The 17657-nt window shown below is 44.9% G+C and overlaps 1 protein-coding gene across 1 annotated transcript; it reads right to left on the minus strand.

The window, feature by feature from the left end:
- Positions 1–741: 741 nt before the first annotated feature.
- On the minus strand, positions 742–14250 carry LOC135702941 (titin-like). The gene is made up of 5 exons (XM_065223997.1): positions 13993–14250; positions 11635–13840; positions 2014–3482; positions 1705–1947; positions 742–1636 (listed from the first exon to the last, which is right to left on the minus strand). The coding sequence occupies exons 1-5, from the start codon at positions 14003–14005 to the stop codon at positions 1269–1271; spliced, it is 4299 nt and encodes a 1432-aa protein (XP_065080069.1). The 5' UTR covers positions 14006–14250; the 3' UTR covers positions 742–1268.
- Positions 14251–17657: the final 3407 nt, after the last annotated feature.

Here is a 17657-nt window from a genome sequence, read left to right on the forward strand (position 1 = left end):
TTTTCTTTATCCTACCGATTCGATTGTGGTGGTGTGAATTCTACTCCAACAGTTTCAGGGCGATTGACGCGCCCTTCTTAACAAACCATCTAGTAGGAAGCTTAATAAGTATTGCGAATTGTGTTATTCGATTTGTTGGAGCGTATCGGTGGATTTCGCGTAAGTGTCTCTGCTTACGGGTCCGCCCTTCCGTTTTTGGCCCTTCATACAGCGATATTGTGAATTCAGATCGGTAGCTCAAATTGATCTTGCTATTAAGTGGAGCTGCATACAAGACAAGTCTTGAAGGGATGGTGGCTACCTTATATACACTACATACATACACCAGATAAAACAACAAACAACCCATTTTAGGGCCACAATTTAAAACATTATAGAGTTAAAACTACAGATTTTTGAACAATTGAAAGAATCAAACCCAAAAACAAATGCCCCGATCAATCACGGTCCTACAGAAAGTTTCTATTCGTGCCTTTTCTCCTTTTTTTAGAGCAAAACTGGTACATTTTTACCTTAGAAACGCATCAAAAGCTTAAACAGTAAAAAGTTGATCAGAAATGTCTTTTTTTTTACCGAATATCAAGGTGGCGCGTTTTACACCATTTCCCCTAGTGAATTTTTACGGTTGATTTATACGGCATAAAACGATCACTATCTGTTGGTTGATTTATTTTTAGAATATCGATTGATTGTAGCAGGGCATTTCGGACCAATTTATAACACGCTGAAGCTACACTTACTATCCATTGTCCTTATTTTATTAGTTGTTGATGTCTTGCGTTAGTTCAATCTTTACATGTTTGCGACCCTAGATAAATAGGTCTACTAGAGCATAAAGTTACTTCTTACACGCTAACAACAGGTTTTTTTTTGCTGTCAATCCATTTGCCATTTTTCTTTTCTTCACAAAACGCGGCATTGTACGTTTAGAGTTAGTTTCTTACAGGTAAAGTATGTTGGTTAAGATTTAATCAAATAAAACGAAAAGCTTCACTCTGATCGAAGTAGTGTTCTTATTTCAAGGAAAACAAATATTTCGCGAATCGTGTTCGTTAAGATTGAATGCAATAAAATGTGTGGGAAAATATCAATTTCAACAGAATTGGTTTAAACACAAGTAATCTAAAGCTACGAACTAGAATAAAGAGCAGTCACTAATTATCCCAGGCTAGCAAAAATATACCATACTGGGACCCTAGACGAGCCAATCAGCCCCCAAGAACAATTTGAAATGTAGCTAAACCAAGAGCCGCGTGTGTCGCATTTACCTATTCTTGCGCATCGCGGAATTTCATCAACAGTTCGAACCGTTTGTTCGTTCGCACGCCCTTGAGGATCTGATTTTGCTTGTGTCGACTTTGTTCAATCACCCGGCGGGCGGCATCCGGAGTGTCCTTATCTGAGCCAGCCGCGGCGGTACCGCTATCTGTTTTCGGCTTAAACGCCGCCTGGAACTGTTTCTGCCGTTTCTCCTGCCGTTCCGCATCGGAAAGGGGTTTGTGCAGCTCCGTTGGCTTCGGGATCTTGTGTGGTCGAGCGATGCCGGATTTCGATGCCGATGAGCTGGTGGTACCGTTTCCGCTTCTATGCGGAGACTTGGGCGGGACGCTGCTGGACTTTTGAAGAGGAGGGCGATCTGTATGGGAATTATGGGAATAATTTTTTTTTTTTGGCAACAAAACAACGCCGTCGTTCAATTCTTACCACTTCTGACCAGCGATGTAGCGGCCGGGCTTTTAACGGCACTATTGGCTAGGATCTCCCTTGCACGTTGAATCTTGCGGTTGTGGAACTCTTCGATCGATTCCATTCTGTTGAATTGCTGCTGATGGATGTTCTTAAAGTTGGGCAGTTTACTGATTTTGGCTGGCTTAGCACCATCGCTGGTGACTTGTCGTGGATCCTTGTGTTCCGAGAACGAACGTTTCCTGTGACCTTGTGATGGTTCTATGCATGGATTGAAATAAATATGTTAAACGTGTGAAATGTTGGATTATTAAAACAGATACTTACTGCTGGCGCTTTCGTTTTTCTTCTTCAATCGCTCATCGAGCGTATCCACCAGTATGGTACTGTTGGCAGGACTGTGGAATGTAACATTTTTCTTGACCATTTCCGCATCACTGACCGAAAGAGACCGTTTGCGGTTGTTCTCAATCAGACGGTCCTTCGCCGACTTTTTGGAACCCATCCTCAAGGGAGTACTTGTTGCACTGCCGGGTTTGCAATCCGTAAGCTCCGGCTTCAACATAACGATAGGACTGTCGGGGATTTCAATCACCTCGTCCAGGGGAACATTAGCTTGTTCCTGATCTTCCGGCTTGTCCGGACTGCAAGTGGTCGTCTTGCTAGCTGTCGACTCTGGCGTTTTGGGAGTTGAAGGCACCAGTTCCTTCATAATGATTGGGGAAGGTGGCAATTCTACTCTAGCGACCGTAACCTGCGAGGTTTGTGGGGTTGGTGTCTTGTCGCCTAATTCAAAGTCCTCAGTGATTTCCGATTTCGGTGGTTTAGGAGTATCCGGTATCACTATAATAGATTCATTGTCACGGTCTCGTTCCAAAAAAGATTCGTCGGTTGGTTCCGGGACGTCCTCGAGCAGTTCCTCTTCTTTTTCATCGTCAATGTCGTCCATGGGAGGTACTTCGATATTGTCAAGATCATCTTCAAGTTCTGGAGTTGTGATTCGATTTTGCAGCTGCTCTTTTGCTTGCTGTTGTTGCTGCTCTTGACCATTCGTGCTTTCGATTGGTACTTCATCGATTGGATGTTCATTGGCAGCTGTGCTTACTCCAGACAATTCAAGGAACTCTACCGACTCGTACTGTTGCCCTTTGCTGTCATCAGCCACAGCTGAGGGTTGCTCAACGGGATCATCCTCTACCATCAGCACCTCGGAAAAGCTGCTACTAGTAGATAACTCTGCTGCTTGATTGGTTGACTCTGCAGCCGGAATTGGATCTGCCTGTTCTTGCACAGCTTCGTCGTTAGCCATGAGCTGCTCTGGAACACCATCGAAGGGTTCCGGATCCTCAGCAATCTGCTTTGACTCGAGCTCTGGGTCAGGCTCCGGCATGCTTTGGAGTTCTTCAGCAGGTGCCGTAGTTGTTTGCAATTCTTCCGGTGCGGATTGCTCCACCAATGGTGGATCTTCAGGTAACGGTGCAGGATCGTTTGGGACTTCCTCCGTCGGGGGACAAGGAGCCGGAGATGTCTGGGGAACGGAGGTTTCTTGAAAATTTTCCTCCAATGCAGATTCCAGTGTTTCCGGCTCCGGACGGGTGCTCTCCTCATCTTCGGCAGCATCAGGTTCCTGATTGGAATCTTCGGCTACCGGTTCGACCGGTTGAATTTCATCTTCTGGTTTAGGCTGCTCAGCGGGTACATCATCGTCCGTTGACATTGGAACGCTCTCGACGACCGGTGCTGCAGCATCCAATTCTTCTTGTGGGTGGTTGTCACCTGTTGTTTCCTGCACATTGCTGTAACAAACAAAAACATGGAATTGGTGCTCTAGCGTTCGAGTGGATCTATTATCGTGCTTGGTGGCCTCACAACTGGATCTCGAATGGTGTCGATGCCATCAGAAGATATCGGCCAGAAATTCGAACATGCAATAAAGTGGAAGTGAGTCGGCCAAACAGACCGAAAAGACGGAAATGTAATCTGCAAGGAAGCACTAGATTGGAATCCGGTAGGACATCGTTACAGGGGCAGACCCAAGGGCGGATCTTCAACAAAGGAATAAAGTACATTTGGGCATTTGCAATAACGGACGTTTGGCGGGACCCTTTCAAAAGGCGGAAACACCAAAGGCAGACCACATCAACCATCTTACATAAGGCAGAACAGAATATTAGGCATTTAGGTGAAAGTGGATCGGTTCAGAATGACTCGCAACGCTCAATTTGCGTGGGTGTGCCTTGAATTCCTATAAATCATCGAGAGAAGTCATTGTTTACAAAAGCTGTTACGCCCTAATTCCAGCTCTATCAAGATGTGTCTCACACTTGCACTTATTTTGCAGACTTGATGATCGTCAGTTGTTGCCTGATGTATCTGTGATTTCCAGTCGTTCGATTCCTTGCCGCGAGCAGTACGTCGTGATCTTTTATCAAAACGCCGGTGGAATGAATTCTGATGCTGAAGATGTAATTTTCCTGTGCAAAACGTGGCTCGATTCTCGAACGCTTTCCAGTCAAATCTTCGGTCCTGACTACGAGGTCTTTCGTAGCGATCGGAATCCTAACAACAGCCGTGGAACAATGTGGAGCAGGTTTGGAAAGCCATCAATCGGGGTGATCGCACCCTAATCCTATGCGCACTGTACATTCCACCTGATCGAGTCCGGGACAATCAACTCATCGATACTCACTGTCGGTCAGTTTTCACAGTTATCGAAAGTGCCACTCCAGTTGATGAGATATTAATTTTGGGTAACTTCAATCTGCCAGGCGTTTCGTGGAGTCCATCTCATAGTGGATTTCTATATCCAGATACTGATATCTCTACATTTCACGCAGGAGCTTTTTTTAACTTTATTTTTGATATTTTTAGCCGTAGGCTAGTTCATCTCGTCCATGAAAGGTGGGGCCTTAGAAGGAGTAGTTTTTTACAGTGTTTACTTCAACCGAAAATTGGTTCCTGGCTCGATCGTACATTTACCCAACATATTAAATACACAATATTGAAATCGGAATAAGACAGAGCTCCACACCGAGGGAACCGGGAAGGCCCCCACCAGGCAGAGATGTCTTAACAGCCGAAAGGAATTAAAAAAGACCATTTGCTATTTGGAAGCCCGTGGAATTCCCGCAGGTTCTGATACTGAAGGCATACGCATAGTGCTCGATTGAGGCTGGAGTTTTACAACCGACGCAAGTCCTGTGGAACGGCGTTCCACCGAAATTGTGCGAGATCTTGGTGTTACCGGTCCTCAAACGCGACGCTATCTTCTGATCCCGCTGGTTCAACTGTTCTGTTCATCTCCTCGTTGTCCCTTTGATCCGTCTGATGAAGAACGAGCGGTTTTGGGCCCACTTTTGGTCCCAAGCTTCCCGTACTTTGCTCACGATCCAGCGCTTGACATCGTGTAACGGTACTTCGTTGGTATAGCGTGGGGAAGATACTCCAGCCCCAGCCAGAAAGTCAGCTTCAGAGTTGCCTGGTATTACCATAGAGGTAACTCTAAGACTAGAAGGTCCCGAAATAACGTGCTCAACTTTTTGGCTCAGCTCTGGTACTCTCTTCGGTCCCAAGCTAATCGATTCACCCCTCGAAACACAGGAAAAACCAAAAACCCCTCATTTTATCTGTCAAAGTTTCATAGCGAATCAAAACAAACATAGTGTAGTACTAGAATTTCGACTAGAATGGGGTACGTTAATCGATTTGCTTGGGACCAATAGGCTAGTCAAGTAGTGAGCCAATTTAAAATCGTTAGTTTCCACCGGTTGGTATTACGCAGTGCCCTGGAACCCAGCAGAATACCGTGTTTGGTGGCGCGAACTACATCGTCGCCTGTACCCAGGGATGAGTCGGGGCTTGTATGACGCTGTGCGAATCCGTGAGGACCAGGATCGGTCGGATAGCGTTCTAGCAGCGATGAAGATGGCAGCAGCTTCCGCAGAGAAGACAGAACATTGCGGAGATAAGCTGCAGCTGGTTGGTGTGATATCGACCCCGGCCCGAGAGCGAGATCCGTCCGTGTATCGGTGAGTGTATTTTTCCCCTAACATTTCAGCTACAGTCCTTTTCATGGCCACGGAATTGTCTTCGGCTTTGAACCTGTCCTTAATCCGGCTTTCGATTTTCGGTAATGGTATTTGTCAGCATTTTGTCCTGTTCCCCTCGTCGAGGAGGAAGATCCCTTGATTTCCGGATGTCTTCGAGATGAAAGCAGCGGCTTTGGTTGCGATAGCTGCGATTATACGGAAGCGGAAAGGCAGGATCCCTGCGCCGATGCATGCAGCGTCAGCGGGCGTGAATGGCAGCAGGCCAGAGACAATCCGGACGTAGGTGTTGTAGACTGGTGCTAACGTAGCTAAAAGCTAATCCGGACGTAGCAGGTCATCTCCAACCCGTATAGAAGGCGACTGTCTTTTTTTTTTAAACTCTTTATTTAAGAGATTTTTAGCCTTAGGCTAGTTCATCTCTAAGAAGGCGACTGTCGATAATTGCACTCGCCACGTGAAAACGGATGCTGCGGTTGTTCGATCTATTTTGTCGGGAAATGGTCCGGATGAGATTCACTCGGCTGCGGCAATTTTTCTTGACTGCACTGAAATGCTGTTCAAAGTTGAGGAATCGGTCAACGAGAACTTCAAGAACTCGAACGGTCTTCTTCAGCGGTATGGACTGATCGTCGATTTTGATCGGTGGTCCGCTAATTCTGTGTCTAGAAGGGCAGACATGGCACCTGACGCTTTTAGAGGCTGATAATTCAAAACCTACTGAGTGGGCCCACCTGGCGACGGCGGTGAGACTGCCGCTTGTCTCTCATCCTTGTACGTACTGGCGTGGGTCCGGTGGTGCCGATGAGGATGTCGTCGGCGTAGACGAACACATATATGTTTTTCGGTAGTCGACGGAAGACTCCGTTCATCGCTACGAGCCACAGGGTACCAGCGATAACCGATCCTTGTGGGACACCCGCTTCCTCGGGGAAAAGCCGGGATTTGGTGTTGCCGACTGCGACTCAGAATGAGCGGTTGGACAAGAAGTTCTGGATGAAGTGAACGATGGGTCCGACCCCAGTTGATTAGTTGCTTAAGAACGAGGGGCGTCCACGTTCTCTTGAAGGCATTCGATATGTCGAGCGAGCTATACATTCGCGAGCACGCATGAGCTATTAGTCTTCTCGACAACTGACAACTACAGCGCAGCAACGCTTTCACAAATTAACCATGTAGTTAACGAAAATCATCGTAGTTTGGACCTCTGCTTCGTGAGAACACAGGACAAGGCTCCATTAATTTCCTCGGCTCCTTTTGCACTAACTAAGCTAAGTTTCACATCACCCTCATCTATAATTGTCACTGTTGAGGACAAACTCGTGCGTGATTTCGACGATTATCCTGCTACGGTTTTTTATGACTTCCGTAAAGCTGACCACCATAGCATCAAAAGTGTATTGTCTAGCATGATATGGGAGAACATCCTTGATCCAGCCAGATGACGTTGAGGCTGCAGCGCAAACCTTTTCACAAGTCTTGGCAGACGTTGAAGTCAATCAAGAGAGCAACATTGAGAAGATTTACGAAGTATCGCACGCTTCCTCTAAAACTTCATTGTGTGAAGCTGAATCACATGTACCAGCAAGTCAGTCGTGAATGGTTTTCAAGTTTCCAACAAGGCATCCAGCGCGAACTTAAGCTACACCTGAAATCCGTTTTGGAACTACGTGAACGAGCAACGCAGGGAGTCCGGCCTGCCATGGTCTATGAAATTCAACGGAGAAGTTGCTACCACCGCTCAGGAAATATGCCGCCTTTTTCGGACAAGTTTGCCAGTGTGTTCACTAATGAGAGACTGACGACCATATTACCCTGGCGGCCAGGAACGTTCCAGTAATTGATCAAACGTTGGGTGCAATTGGGTTCTTTAATTTTGAAAAATGTGTCGGTTTTTCGTATTCTTGAAGGAGAAAGCTGAAGCAACTCGACTGAAGGGTCCAATCACAGTAGTCTAGATAATAATTTGATTTCAATAAACTCAGTTTGCATTAGTCACTCGACAAGTACAGTCGTCTTTCTTTTTCCCTCCAAGAGGTTATGGGCCTTTGCTAGATTGGAGCGGTACCGTAGCAAGCGGAACAACAACATTTTTAAGATTTTTCCGTTCCTCGTTCCGTCGCGCTATTGAAGATTGAAGAAATTCATATATCGAAGCAAAATGGAACGATTGGGAATTATCAAGCTTAATGGATCCAATTATTCAATCTGGAAAACAAAAGTGGAATTCCTGCTGATCCGAGATGACCTCTGGAAATACGTAACGGAGAAACGACCAGAACTCGGTGAGCCTAGACCAGCGGATGTAGCAGCAGTTGAAGCGTGGGACAACGGAGACCAGAAGGCGCGTGCCACAATTGGCCTTTTGCTCGAGGACAACCAGTTAAATCTCATCAAAGGGACGAGGACACTACGAGAAGGCAACACTAACTTCGAAGGTGCCGCTACTCAAGAGGATCTGCGAAGTATTCTGATGGCGAGGACATCGAACGGCACATGTTCGAAATGGAGGAGTTTTTCGAGCGGCTGACGGTGGCGGGCCATGAATTGAACCAGAGTCTGCAGGTGGCCATGATACTCCGTAGCTTACCGGAATCGTTCAATACTTTAACTAAGGCGCTGGAGAGCAGAGCAGACGACGATCTCACTCTGGAATTGATTAAATCCAAGCTAGTAGACGAGGTGTCGAAACACTGTTCCGGAGCACGTGGTGAATCAGTTCTGAAAGTGGATATGAGGAAGCAAAAGATAACGTGCCATGTTTGTCAAAAGCCTTGCCATAAGCAAAAGGATTGTCGCGCAACGATGAAACAAGAAGGCAGCCAGAGCAAGTCTCGTGGTCAGGGTGAGAAGTGGAATGCTCCCAGGGTGAAAGCGGCTCGTCAAGAAACCCGGAGCGAAGCGGAGCCGGAATACTCGTTTACGGCAAGAAGCAACATGAACCTGGCAAATGCGTGGGTAATCGACTCAGGAGCAACCTCCCACATGTGTGCGAATGTGGATTCGTTTGAGGATTTGGATGGAAGCGTGCAGCAGGAAGTCATTTTGGCGGACGGCAAGAAAGCATCTGCAAAGGGAATCGGATCGTGTCATCTGACATTCGTTTCTCCCGAGGGTAGCCCTCACAGATGTATTATATGTGCCGGATTTTGAGTCGAACCTCATCTCCGTGAAGAAGCTTACCGTGAAAAGTGCTACTATAGTCTTCGATGCCAATGGGTGCCGTATTGTGAAAGGTGAGAAGCTTGTCGGTGGTGCTACATCTACTGGTGGATTGTACTATTTGACTATTGCTCGCGAAGCATTAGCGTCAAGAAAGAGCAAGCACGCGGTCCTATGCGAACACCAACGCCTGGGGGATGTCGATATTTCCTAACTGTGATCGACCCGCTATTGTGTCGTGTATTTCATGAATAACATATCAGTGGTGAGTGATAGGATCAAGGAATACGTGAGATTCGTGAAAATGCTGTTTGGTAGAACGCCTAAAGCCATCCGTTCGGATCAAGGTGGCGATTTCCTAAACGACATGTTAGATAGATTCTGCAAAGAAGAAGGAATCGAGCAGCAGTTTACCTACCGTTGCATATGCCCCCCCAACAGAACGGTGTACCGGAGCGAAAGAATCGTTCACTGGTGGAGATGGCGCGTTGCATGTTCATCGATTCACGTTTGCCGTTGAAGTACTGGGCCGAGGCTGTCAACACGGCCAAAAATTTGCAGAACCGTTTGCCAACCAAACCTTTGCAGAAGACTCCGATCGAAATGTGCGGAGTGGATCGAAGCCGGATCTAAGTCATTTAAAGATTTTTGGATCACCAGCGTACGTGTGGATTCCCCAACAGAAGAGATCCAAGCTAGAGGCGAAATCAAGAAAACCGGTGTTCGTTGGATATTCTCTGCAGCACAAGGCGTATCGCTTCATGGATCCTGAGAACGACAAGCTGACTGTGAGCCATGACGCAGTATTCCTAACGCCGGAGGAGGTTCGGGCAACCGAACCTCATAAGGGAATAAACGAACACGACGAGGACGGTGATTCCAGCGATGAGGATTTCTACGGTTACTTGGGTGTGATCTTGGATTCGCAGCTATCATTCTTAGGGTTAGGGTTCATTTTCTGGATAGCTAAAAACTTCACCGACATCTACTGTCTAAAATCTCTGTATTGTTCGATCGACGCTTGGGTATTGTTCAGCGGTTTGGAACCCAAACTACCACAACGGTGCCGAGAGAATCGAATCTGTTCAACATCGCCTGCTTCGTTATGATCCGTTTCGATTACCCAGTTACGAAATCCGTTGCCAACTTTTCGACCGATCCGGACTATAAGGGACATAGGCAGAGCCCTAACCGTAGCCAATATCTTGACAGAGGAAGGACATATTGCTAGGCTATCCATGCATTACGTGAAAATTCATTCCAACTTAAGTGGCAATTACGTAATATTTACCGTACTTTTCACGTTGACCACTGAATGGGAATGCTTTTTGGCTACATGACATTAACGTAAATGTTACGTGAAATGTAGTATGGACGAAAGCTACCTACGTTTTCACGTAGATCGGACGTTCATATTTCTTGGAGCGTGGTCCAGTGTGTCGAGAGTTCTATTCTTTTTCTTTATTTTCCTGGCAACTTTAGGGTGGGTAAGTTTTGCACATGACTGTATTTTGCTGCTAACTCAAATGCACTTTCTAATCAAAATTTTAGCATTCGGGACGGTCAGCGCTGCTGCAACGCTGTGTCCAACAGTTTTAGAAACGATGGAAGAATATAAGTTTCCTTCCAGGAACAAATGTAAGAGACGATTGAAGTTTTCCAGACCCCGTAGCATCCTACGGATACGTTCCCCAATAGCCAGAGGAATCGCACCTGTAATGAAATCGTTGACACCTTGTGGAAGGTCTACGAAGTCTGTTGCGAAAGAAAGAAAAACGCGACTCCGACGAGGACTACTGATAACACTAAGTTGGGTCTGCTTGTATTCTGACAAAATGTCAGTTTGATCGTTTGTTTTAATGGTTTTAACCTACCTCAGGTTGAGGTTCGCACTGGATCAAAAACAAATTTGTCGTTAGATTCCATGGTAGTTTAAGATACGCATTTGGAATCCGGAGCCTCCATAAAAAAAATCACGACCACCATTTTGGATTGAAATTCATCAACTTAATTATACATGTGCTACCTGTGTTGGATTCCGGAAAATACCTAATTCAAGAAGCTACATACGTATAGCGGCAGCATAGCTCTAACCAAATAATTCGCCCACCGTCTGAACATCTCCGAAAAGTTTTACGAATTTAACATAAAAGTCTCCTGAACTTCCTCTGAAACCATTTGGAACAACCCCTTACAAAACAGTAACATAAGGCGTGTCGTGCCAAAGGACATCGCTGCAGTCGTCAGAAGTCAAATAAAATCGAAAAACGGACTAAAGTCGAACCGTCGAACCAGGGACTCCAACCGAACAAGGGAATTGCCAATCCGAAATAATAAAAACGCAAAATATATCGTTTCAGCAATTGATTTTAATTCGAAAATGTTTCAACACATACATATTTCAAAGAATGTATAAAAAGTAAGTATAAATGAAAGAGTTAAGAAGAAGAAAAACAAAAATAAAATTCAGTCCCTTTTCCGGAAGGTCAAATTGAAGCTCAGTGCGCCCCACATCGCCGCGTTCAACTTTAGTCCTATACTAAACACACACGCGTATCTTAAAATCAATCAATCAAATGTTTTGGTCTCATATTGCAGCGCAGGATTGCTATAGGATAGAGGAGGCATTGTCACATGCACGCAAACGATTTCACTCACACACATCATCGTGGAAGACACCGTGTACCAACTGGAAGTAAGTATGCAACTGGCTTATTCAATAGCAAGGGGGGGAACTTACCCGACGACGGCCACTTCCGGTTGATCGTCCACTTCCATTGGGGTGGGTTGATCACCACCATCGTCACGCTTCGTTTCCACTTGGGTCTCCGTGTGCAGTTCCTCCATCATCTGCTCCACGTTTTGATCTGACTCTTTCACTGGATCAACAGCTCCCACGACTGCCAGTATTTCCTCCCGCGAAGGACACTGTTCCACTTCTGCTTTGGGGGCTTCCTTTACTGCTTGGACTGGAGTCTCCTTCGTCTCGACGCTCTCTTTGTCCAGCTCAGCAGCCTGAGTCTTCCTTTTTCCCCGACCTCCTCCGTTTACTGGACTGGATGCAGTAGCTTTAGGCTTGGCAGCTTTGGTCTCCTCTTCTTCTTCGCCGAAAAACTTCTTCGGTTTGATTTTTCTACCGGAACGGCTACTGCCGGCGTCCTCCGTAGCAATCAAGGCGGTTGTCATTCGACGAGCGACTGGCGTTTTCGATGCTTTCGGCAGTTCCTCTTCCTCATCGTGGGATGGCGCTGGCAAAGTTTTGCGATCACGTTTCGGCTTCTCCTGTAGCTCGACGGGCTTTTCTGGCTCTGGCAGCGTTTCGATCAAGACAGCCGGAAGCGTCTTACGGCTGCGTTTAGGCTTCTCTTCGTCGGCTTGCTTTTCCTCAACCGGATCACTGTCCATTTTCTCGGAAGTTTGCTCAGCGGGTTCCTCTTTTGGAAGCGTTTCTTCCTTCACGAGCTGATGGTGATGGTCATTCACTCCCCGTTTGGTAATTTGACGTTCCTCTGTGTTGGGCGATATCTTGTCCAGTTTCTTCGCCTCATCAGTAGTAATTTTAGGTTCCAGTTTAGGTTTCTTCTTCGGTGATTCATCCGCCTTTTCCGCAACTTGATGCCTCTTTACCGGAGATGCTTTCTTCGGTGGGGATTCTTTCTTTACCACAGGCGAGCTCTTAGCAACCGTTTTAATGGGGGAAGCAACTTTGGCAACGACCGGGCCGGCTTCGTCTTCTTCGAACTCTCCAAAATATTTCTTCGGCTTAATTTTCCTTCCAGAACGAGACACTGGTTCCGCGGTGTCCTCTACCAGTCGGATAACTTTAGGAGTTTTTGGAGCTTTCTCCGGCGATGCAATCAGAACTGGAGCTGCCATCGGCTTCCCTCGCTTGGAGGGAGTTTTAGCCGGAAGTTTATCTTCCATAACCGGGGACTTGGTAGCTTCCGGAGCCAGGGATTTGCCTCGTTTTGGTGTCTTCGGGGCAAGATCTGCCACTTTTACAGGTTCTACGGCTGCTGTCACGGGAGATGGTTGCTTTACCTTCTTCGGAGATGCGACCTCGGAACTTGGTGGAATAGCCAAAGGATCATCATCTTCATCCATTTTAACTGCCAGTGATTTGCCTCGTCGAGGAGTTTTCGCCAACCCTTTTGTTTCCTCCAGATCCGGTTCAGCCGCTTTTCGTGACACAGCCAGTGATCTTCCTCTTCCGGGTGTTTTAGGAGCAAGTTTTTCCTCTGGTTCCTGCTTTTTCACAACCGGCGCAAACGATTTACGCGATGCAGATTTATCCGGTACTTCCTTCTTCGGGCTTGCAACTACCACGTCTTCAAATTCCTTCAAATGCGCTGGAACCTTGATTTTACGACCGGTGCGAGAAACTCCTGGACCAGCCGGCGTCTCGTCTTCAGCCGGTTCGACCTTTTTGACTGACTTTTGCGGTGGTTCCGTCTCCGGTTTGTCCTTCTTTGGTGTATCCTGTTCCAACGGCGAACTCTTCACAGCCGACTTAAGCAACGTCTTGCGAGCGGATTTCTTCATCGTTTCCGGTTCGGGAGAATCTTCCTTGTTGCTAGCAGCAGTCATTGTCCTACGGGAGATCGTTTTCTGAGCCTTCTCCGGTTCCTCCTCTCGCGAATCTTGTTTCATGAGCGTCTTTCTGGCGGACTTCTTCGGCACTTCCACCTCAGACTCCCCATTCTTCTTCGGAGAATCTTCCACACTCTTGAGGATTGTCTTCCGAGCAGATTTCTTCACAGCTTCCGGAACTTCCTTCCGTTTCGGTGAAACATCCTCCAAACAGGAGCCGGTTTTCTTCGTATCCGGAGAGTCATCGAAATGCGCCGGACGCTTGACTTTCCGGCCGGATTTAGTCGCCCTACCAATCTCCACCGGGTTTCCGCCATCTTTCAACGGAGTCTTTCCTGGTGTTGCTCCAACCGCTCCTGAAATCAGTATTGCACCATTTTACATTCCGCAAAAAAGGAAAGAAAAAAAAAACAAAAAAAAAATATCGATTACACCTGGGCACACTCCCGGACAGGATCCAAAGCGTCCAATTTTTATCAATAATAGCCGCAAAAATTGCGTCGCTTACCTCCACGATTCATGCTGATGGTGCGAACAGAGAAAAATAAAATCCAAAATTAACCGGTAAATACCACACTAAACTGCTCACTGTTACCACTATTGTGTTTATCACGGATGGAAAAATGCACCGTTCACTACTATTCACGTTTAATTATCGGAAAAACGGTGAAAATTAGCAAAAAATTTCCCTCTTAAACGCGACGACCTTCGGTTTTTCTGTTACGGACGAACTTTTTGCTGCTGTGTTTGTTCGTTTGTTTTTCGGCTGGCTTCTGTCTCTCTCTGCGCTTTTTGAACGTTGATCGCCGCGGCCGAAGTGAGCAGTTCTCGTAATTGCCACCAGCGGCGAATGGCGGCGGTAGCGGCTGTATGAGGGGATTTTCGAGCCATAGTCAGGAGCATTACAAATTTGAATTTAATATCGGTCGTCAGCAGAGTTGCCATTACCGATAATAATATTTAATCGGTACAGTTGAAAACCGGATAACCCCACACTAATAAAATTCCACACATTTTTATTGACGAATTTCCATGTGAAATTCCACATGATTTTCATGTGACCACACATAAACAGAATCCACCCAGAGGCACACATGGCTTTTATGTATACACATATTAAGTATGTGTCCGACACAAATATATCATTTGTTGATCACATTGCAAAAATTCATCATTCATCAAAACGTATTCAGAACGAGAGTAAAATCGAATGTCACATGTGGGGCTTTCCCTACACGGTTACTCACAACACTCAAAATTGAGTGGAACAAACTAATTTAATTGGGAAGCATGGCTACTCAAAAGCGAGCTCAAAAGTGAATAGGTGCACTTTTACTAACTTTTGAGTAAACGACGTTCTCATGCAGAGTGAGTTAAAACCACTCTGTGATATTTTCTGTCGGGAAGTTTGTTTTGATAAAAATGGAAATTATCTGCTCCATATTAATTTAACTGGAGCTGAAGATGACTGAAAACTGTCTCCGCATGCAATTCCTTTCTTTCTTCTTCGCATTTCAAGCTTTTTGCCTATCGCATATTAGCTTATTGCGTGCTCTCAACTTAGTGTTCTAGATGCACTTCCACAGTTATTATTTGATCACTTTCGATGCCTGTACCATTTTTGCATTTTAATAGTGTGGCAAGTCCAATCATACTTCTATGCCCAGGGAAGTCGAGACATTTTCCAACCCGAAAAATTCCTAGACCGGACCGGGAATCAAACCCAGCAACCTCCAGCATGGTCTTGCTTTGTAGCTGCGCCTTTACCGACTGAGCTAAGGGAGGTCCCATGCAATTCCTACCGAGATTCCTACTTACCTTAATACATTTCGGCATAGCATTTGCTTCGACACGGTTGACATTTTTTTCTAAGTCCCGGATTTGGCTGACTGAGTGGCTTTTATTCAGTTTGACATTTCTCGTTTACTTAAATTTTGACAACCTTATGCAGCAGACGAAATTGAGTACGATCGACTCACCCGGTGAGTAAGTAGAAGTAAGCGCGTATGCAACTACCTCAATACCCCTATGGTAAGCTCCAACTGGTATTATCCTCGGATTAAATCCCGATCAAAACTGTCCGAGCTGCTTTAATGTCGACATCAGAGTTAATCAACACGAATAAGCAAACACTTTGCAGATCATTCAAATAGGGACGGGATTAAACGTAAATTTGAGTTGGAGCTTACCGCCACTAAAGAACCCAATTGCTGCGATGGTGATTTCTGCCCGTAAGTTTATTGCAAGCTTCTACCGAACCTCAGACAGCCATTAAAAGACTTTTCAAGCAGCACCTGTTAAGTTGTTTTTTTTAAGACTATTTATTAGCCTTATCTCACCTTAGCACAGATTCACTTGTGGAATGAAATGATTAAATCATGCAGAATCGAATCGACTTCGAGTAATAAAAAAGAAATCCAAACATAAACTAAAACAAATCTAATGCGATGGTGAAGGGGGGGGGGGGGGGGGTGCATGTTTTTATTTCAGATCGGTCCTGTTTTATCGATCTTGCATGCAATATGGAAAATCCAGTGTAAAAAATCCTACAATACAAAAACTATAAGAAATGAATGGTTAAAACGCTGTCCAGACTGGAGAGTTATAACAACAATCAATACGAAACTAACGATTTTAAATTGGCTCACCACTTTAGTAGCCTATTGGTCCCAAGCAAACGATTGACGTACCCTATTCTAGTTGAAATTCTATTACTACACTATGTTTGTTTTGATTCGCTATGAAAGTTTGACAGATAACATCAGGGGTGTGTGGATTCATGCAGAACATGCAGGGGTGAGTGAAATAGCTTGGGACTGCTTGGGACCGTTGTTCTGGTACTGAGTGAGCCAAAAATAATAATGATTTTCTTGGGGACCCAGTGGTTTTAGAGTTACCTCTATGATTATAACATGTTATAACGGTTGTCAAAAAATTGCAACACAGAAACCACCATCAAGATAGCGCTATAACATGTTATAACTCTGTAGTCTGAACGTACTATAAGACACATAACCGTCCTCTTCTAATGTAAAATGTCCATTTACCATAAGTTTCGTTGTAATTGTATTGTAAATGGTTACTAAATTGTTTTCTGTTGTATTGTTATATTAAATTTTATTGTATCTTTATACAGGTATACCTCGATATAATGTAACTGTCACTTTTGACTTCCATTGTCAATATCTCGCTTATAACAATAGATACATACAAATTAATATTACCAATAAAAGATCGTCGAATAATTATGTCACACTTTTAGGGGGGGAGGGGGTATTGGAAACTGTGACGAGCCATACAAAAAAAATAAGGTTCATACAAAAAATAGGGGAGGGGTTCAAAATGGGCCAAATGCGTGACATAATTAATGGACCTTCCCTAAATGGGGGATTATAGGTAAATATATTGCTTTGCTTGTTTGAATGATAATTTGCGGAAAATTGACGATGGAAGTCAAGATATACCTGAAGTCTTCGTTATGTACCGTTTTGTATCAGCGTGATTTTTTAAAAAGTCACTCAACGTGCTTTCTGACAGACGACATAATAAATATCGTTAATATTTTAATCTCGATTTTAATCCTGCCTAATATTTTCTAATCTTTTAGATATATCAAGCAGAGATTACAACGGTGATTACAAATTACAATATGGTGACAATATCTTCCCCCTCGGGAAAAAATGTTTGGTGAAATTTCCAAGAGATCTGGCAACCGAGATTCAGACGTTTGCCGTTTATCCTCGCACAAGTTAAAACTAGACCAACAATTGAAATAGGCGGAACAACCAATCAAACAACAATGGCTTTATACGCAAATTTCTCGAGAATTCCGCAATCTAACACCAACATATGGAAGAGAAAACTTTTTTAATTGAACGGCATTGTTAGATTGCGTCGAGGATTGAGTAAGTATTTTATGATTCTCGAGAAATTAGCATTTAAAGCCATTGGTTACGTTTAGTTGTTTCGCCTATTTAAATTATTGGTCTAGAAAATGTTTATCAGCTCGTTACTCGAAAAACGCGATACTTTCGAGTGACAAGTGAGTGACGGAGACCGCACAAAACCTAAATCCTAAATCATAACAAAACACCGTGTTCTAGTGTCGTGTCGTGTTTTTTCGTGCAAATTTAGGACCTAGTGAGTATTTTTCTCGAAAAATTCAAATAATTG

The sequence above is a fragment of the Ochlerotatus camptorhynchus genome, unplaced genomic scaffold, assembly GCF_037179485.1.
Source record: "Ochlerotatus camptorhynchus isolate MF236.1 unplaced genomic scaffold, CSIRO-AGI_Acam_v1.1 ptg000203l, whole genome shotgun sequence".
In the NCBI taxonomy this organism is placed as follows: domain Eukaryota; kingdom Metazoa; phylum Arthropoda; class Insecta; order Diptera; family Culicidae; genus Ochlerotatus; species Ochlerotatus camptorhynchus.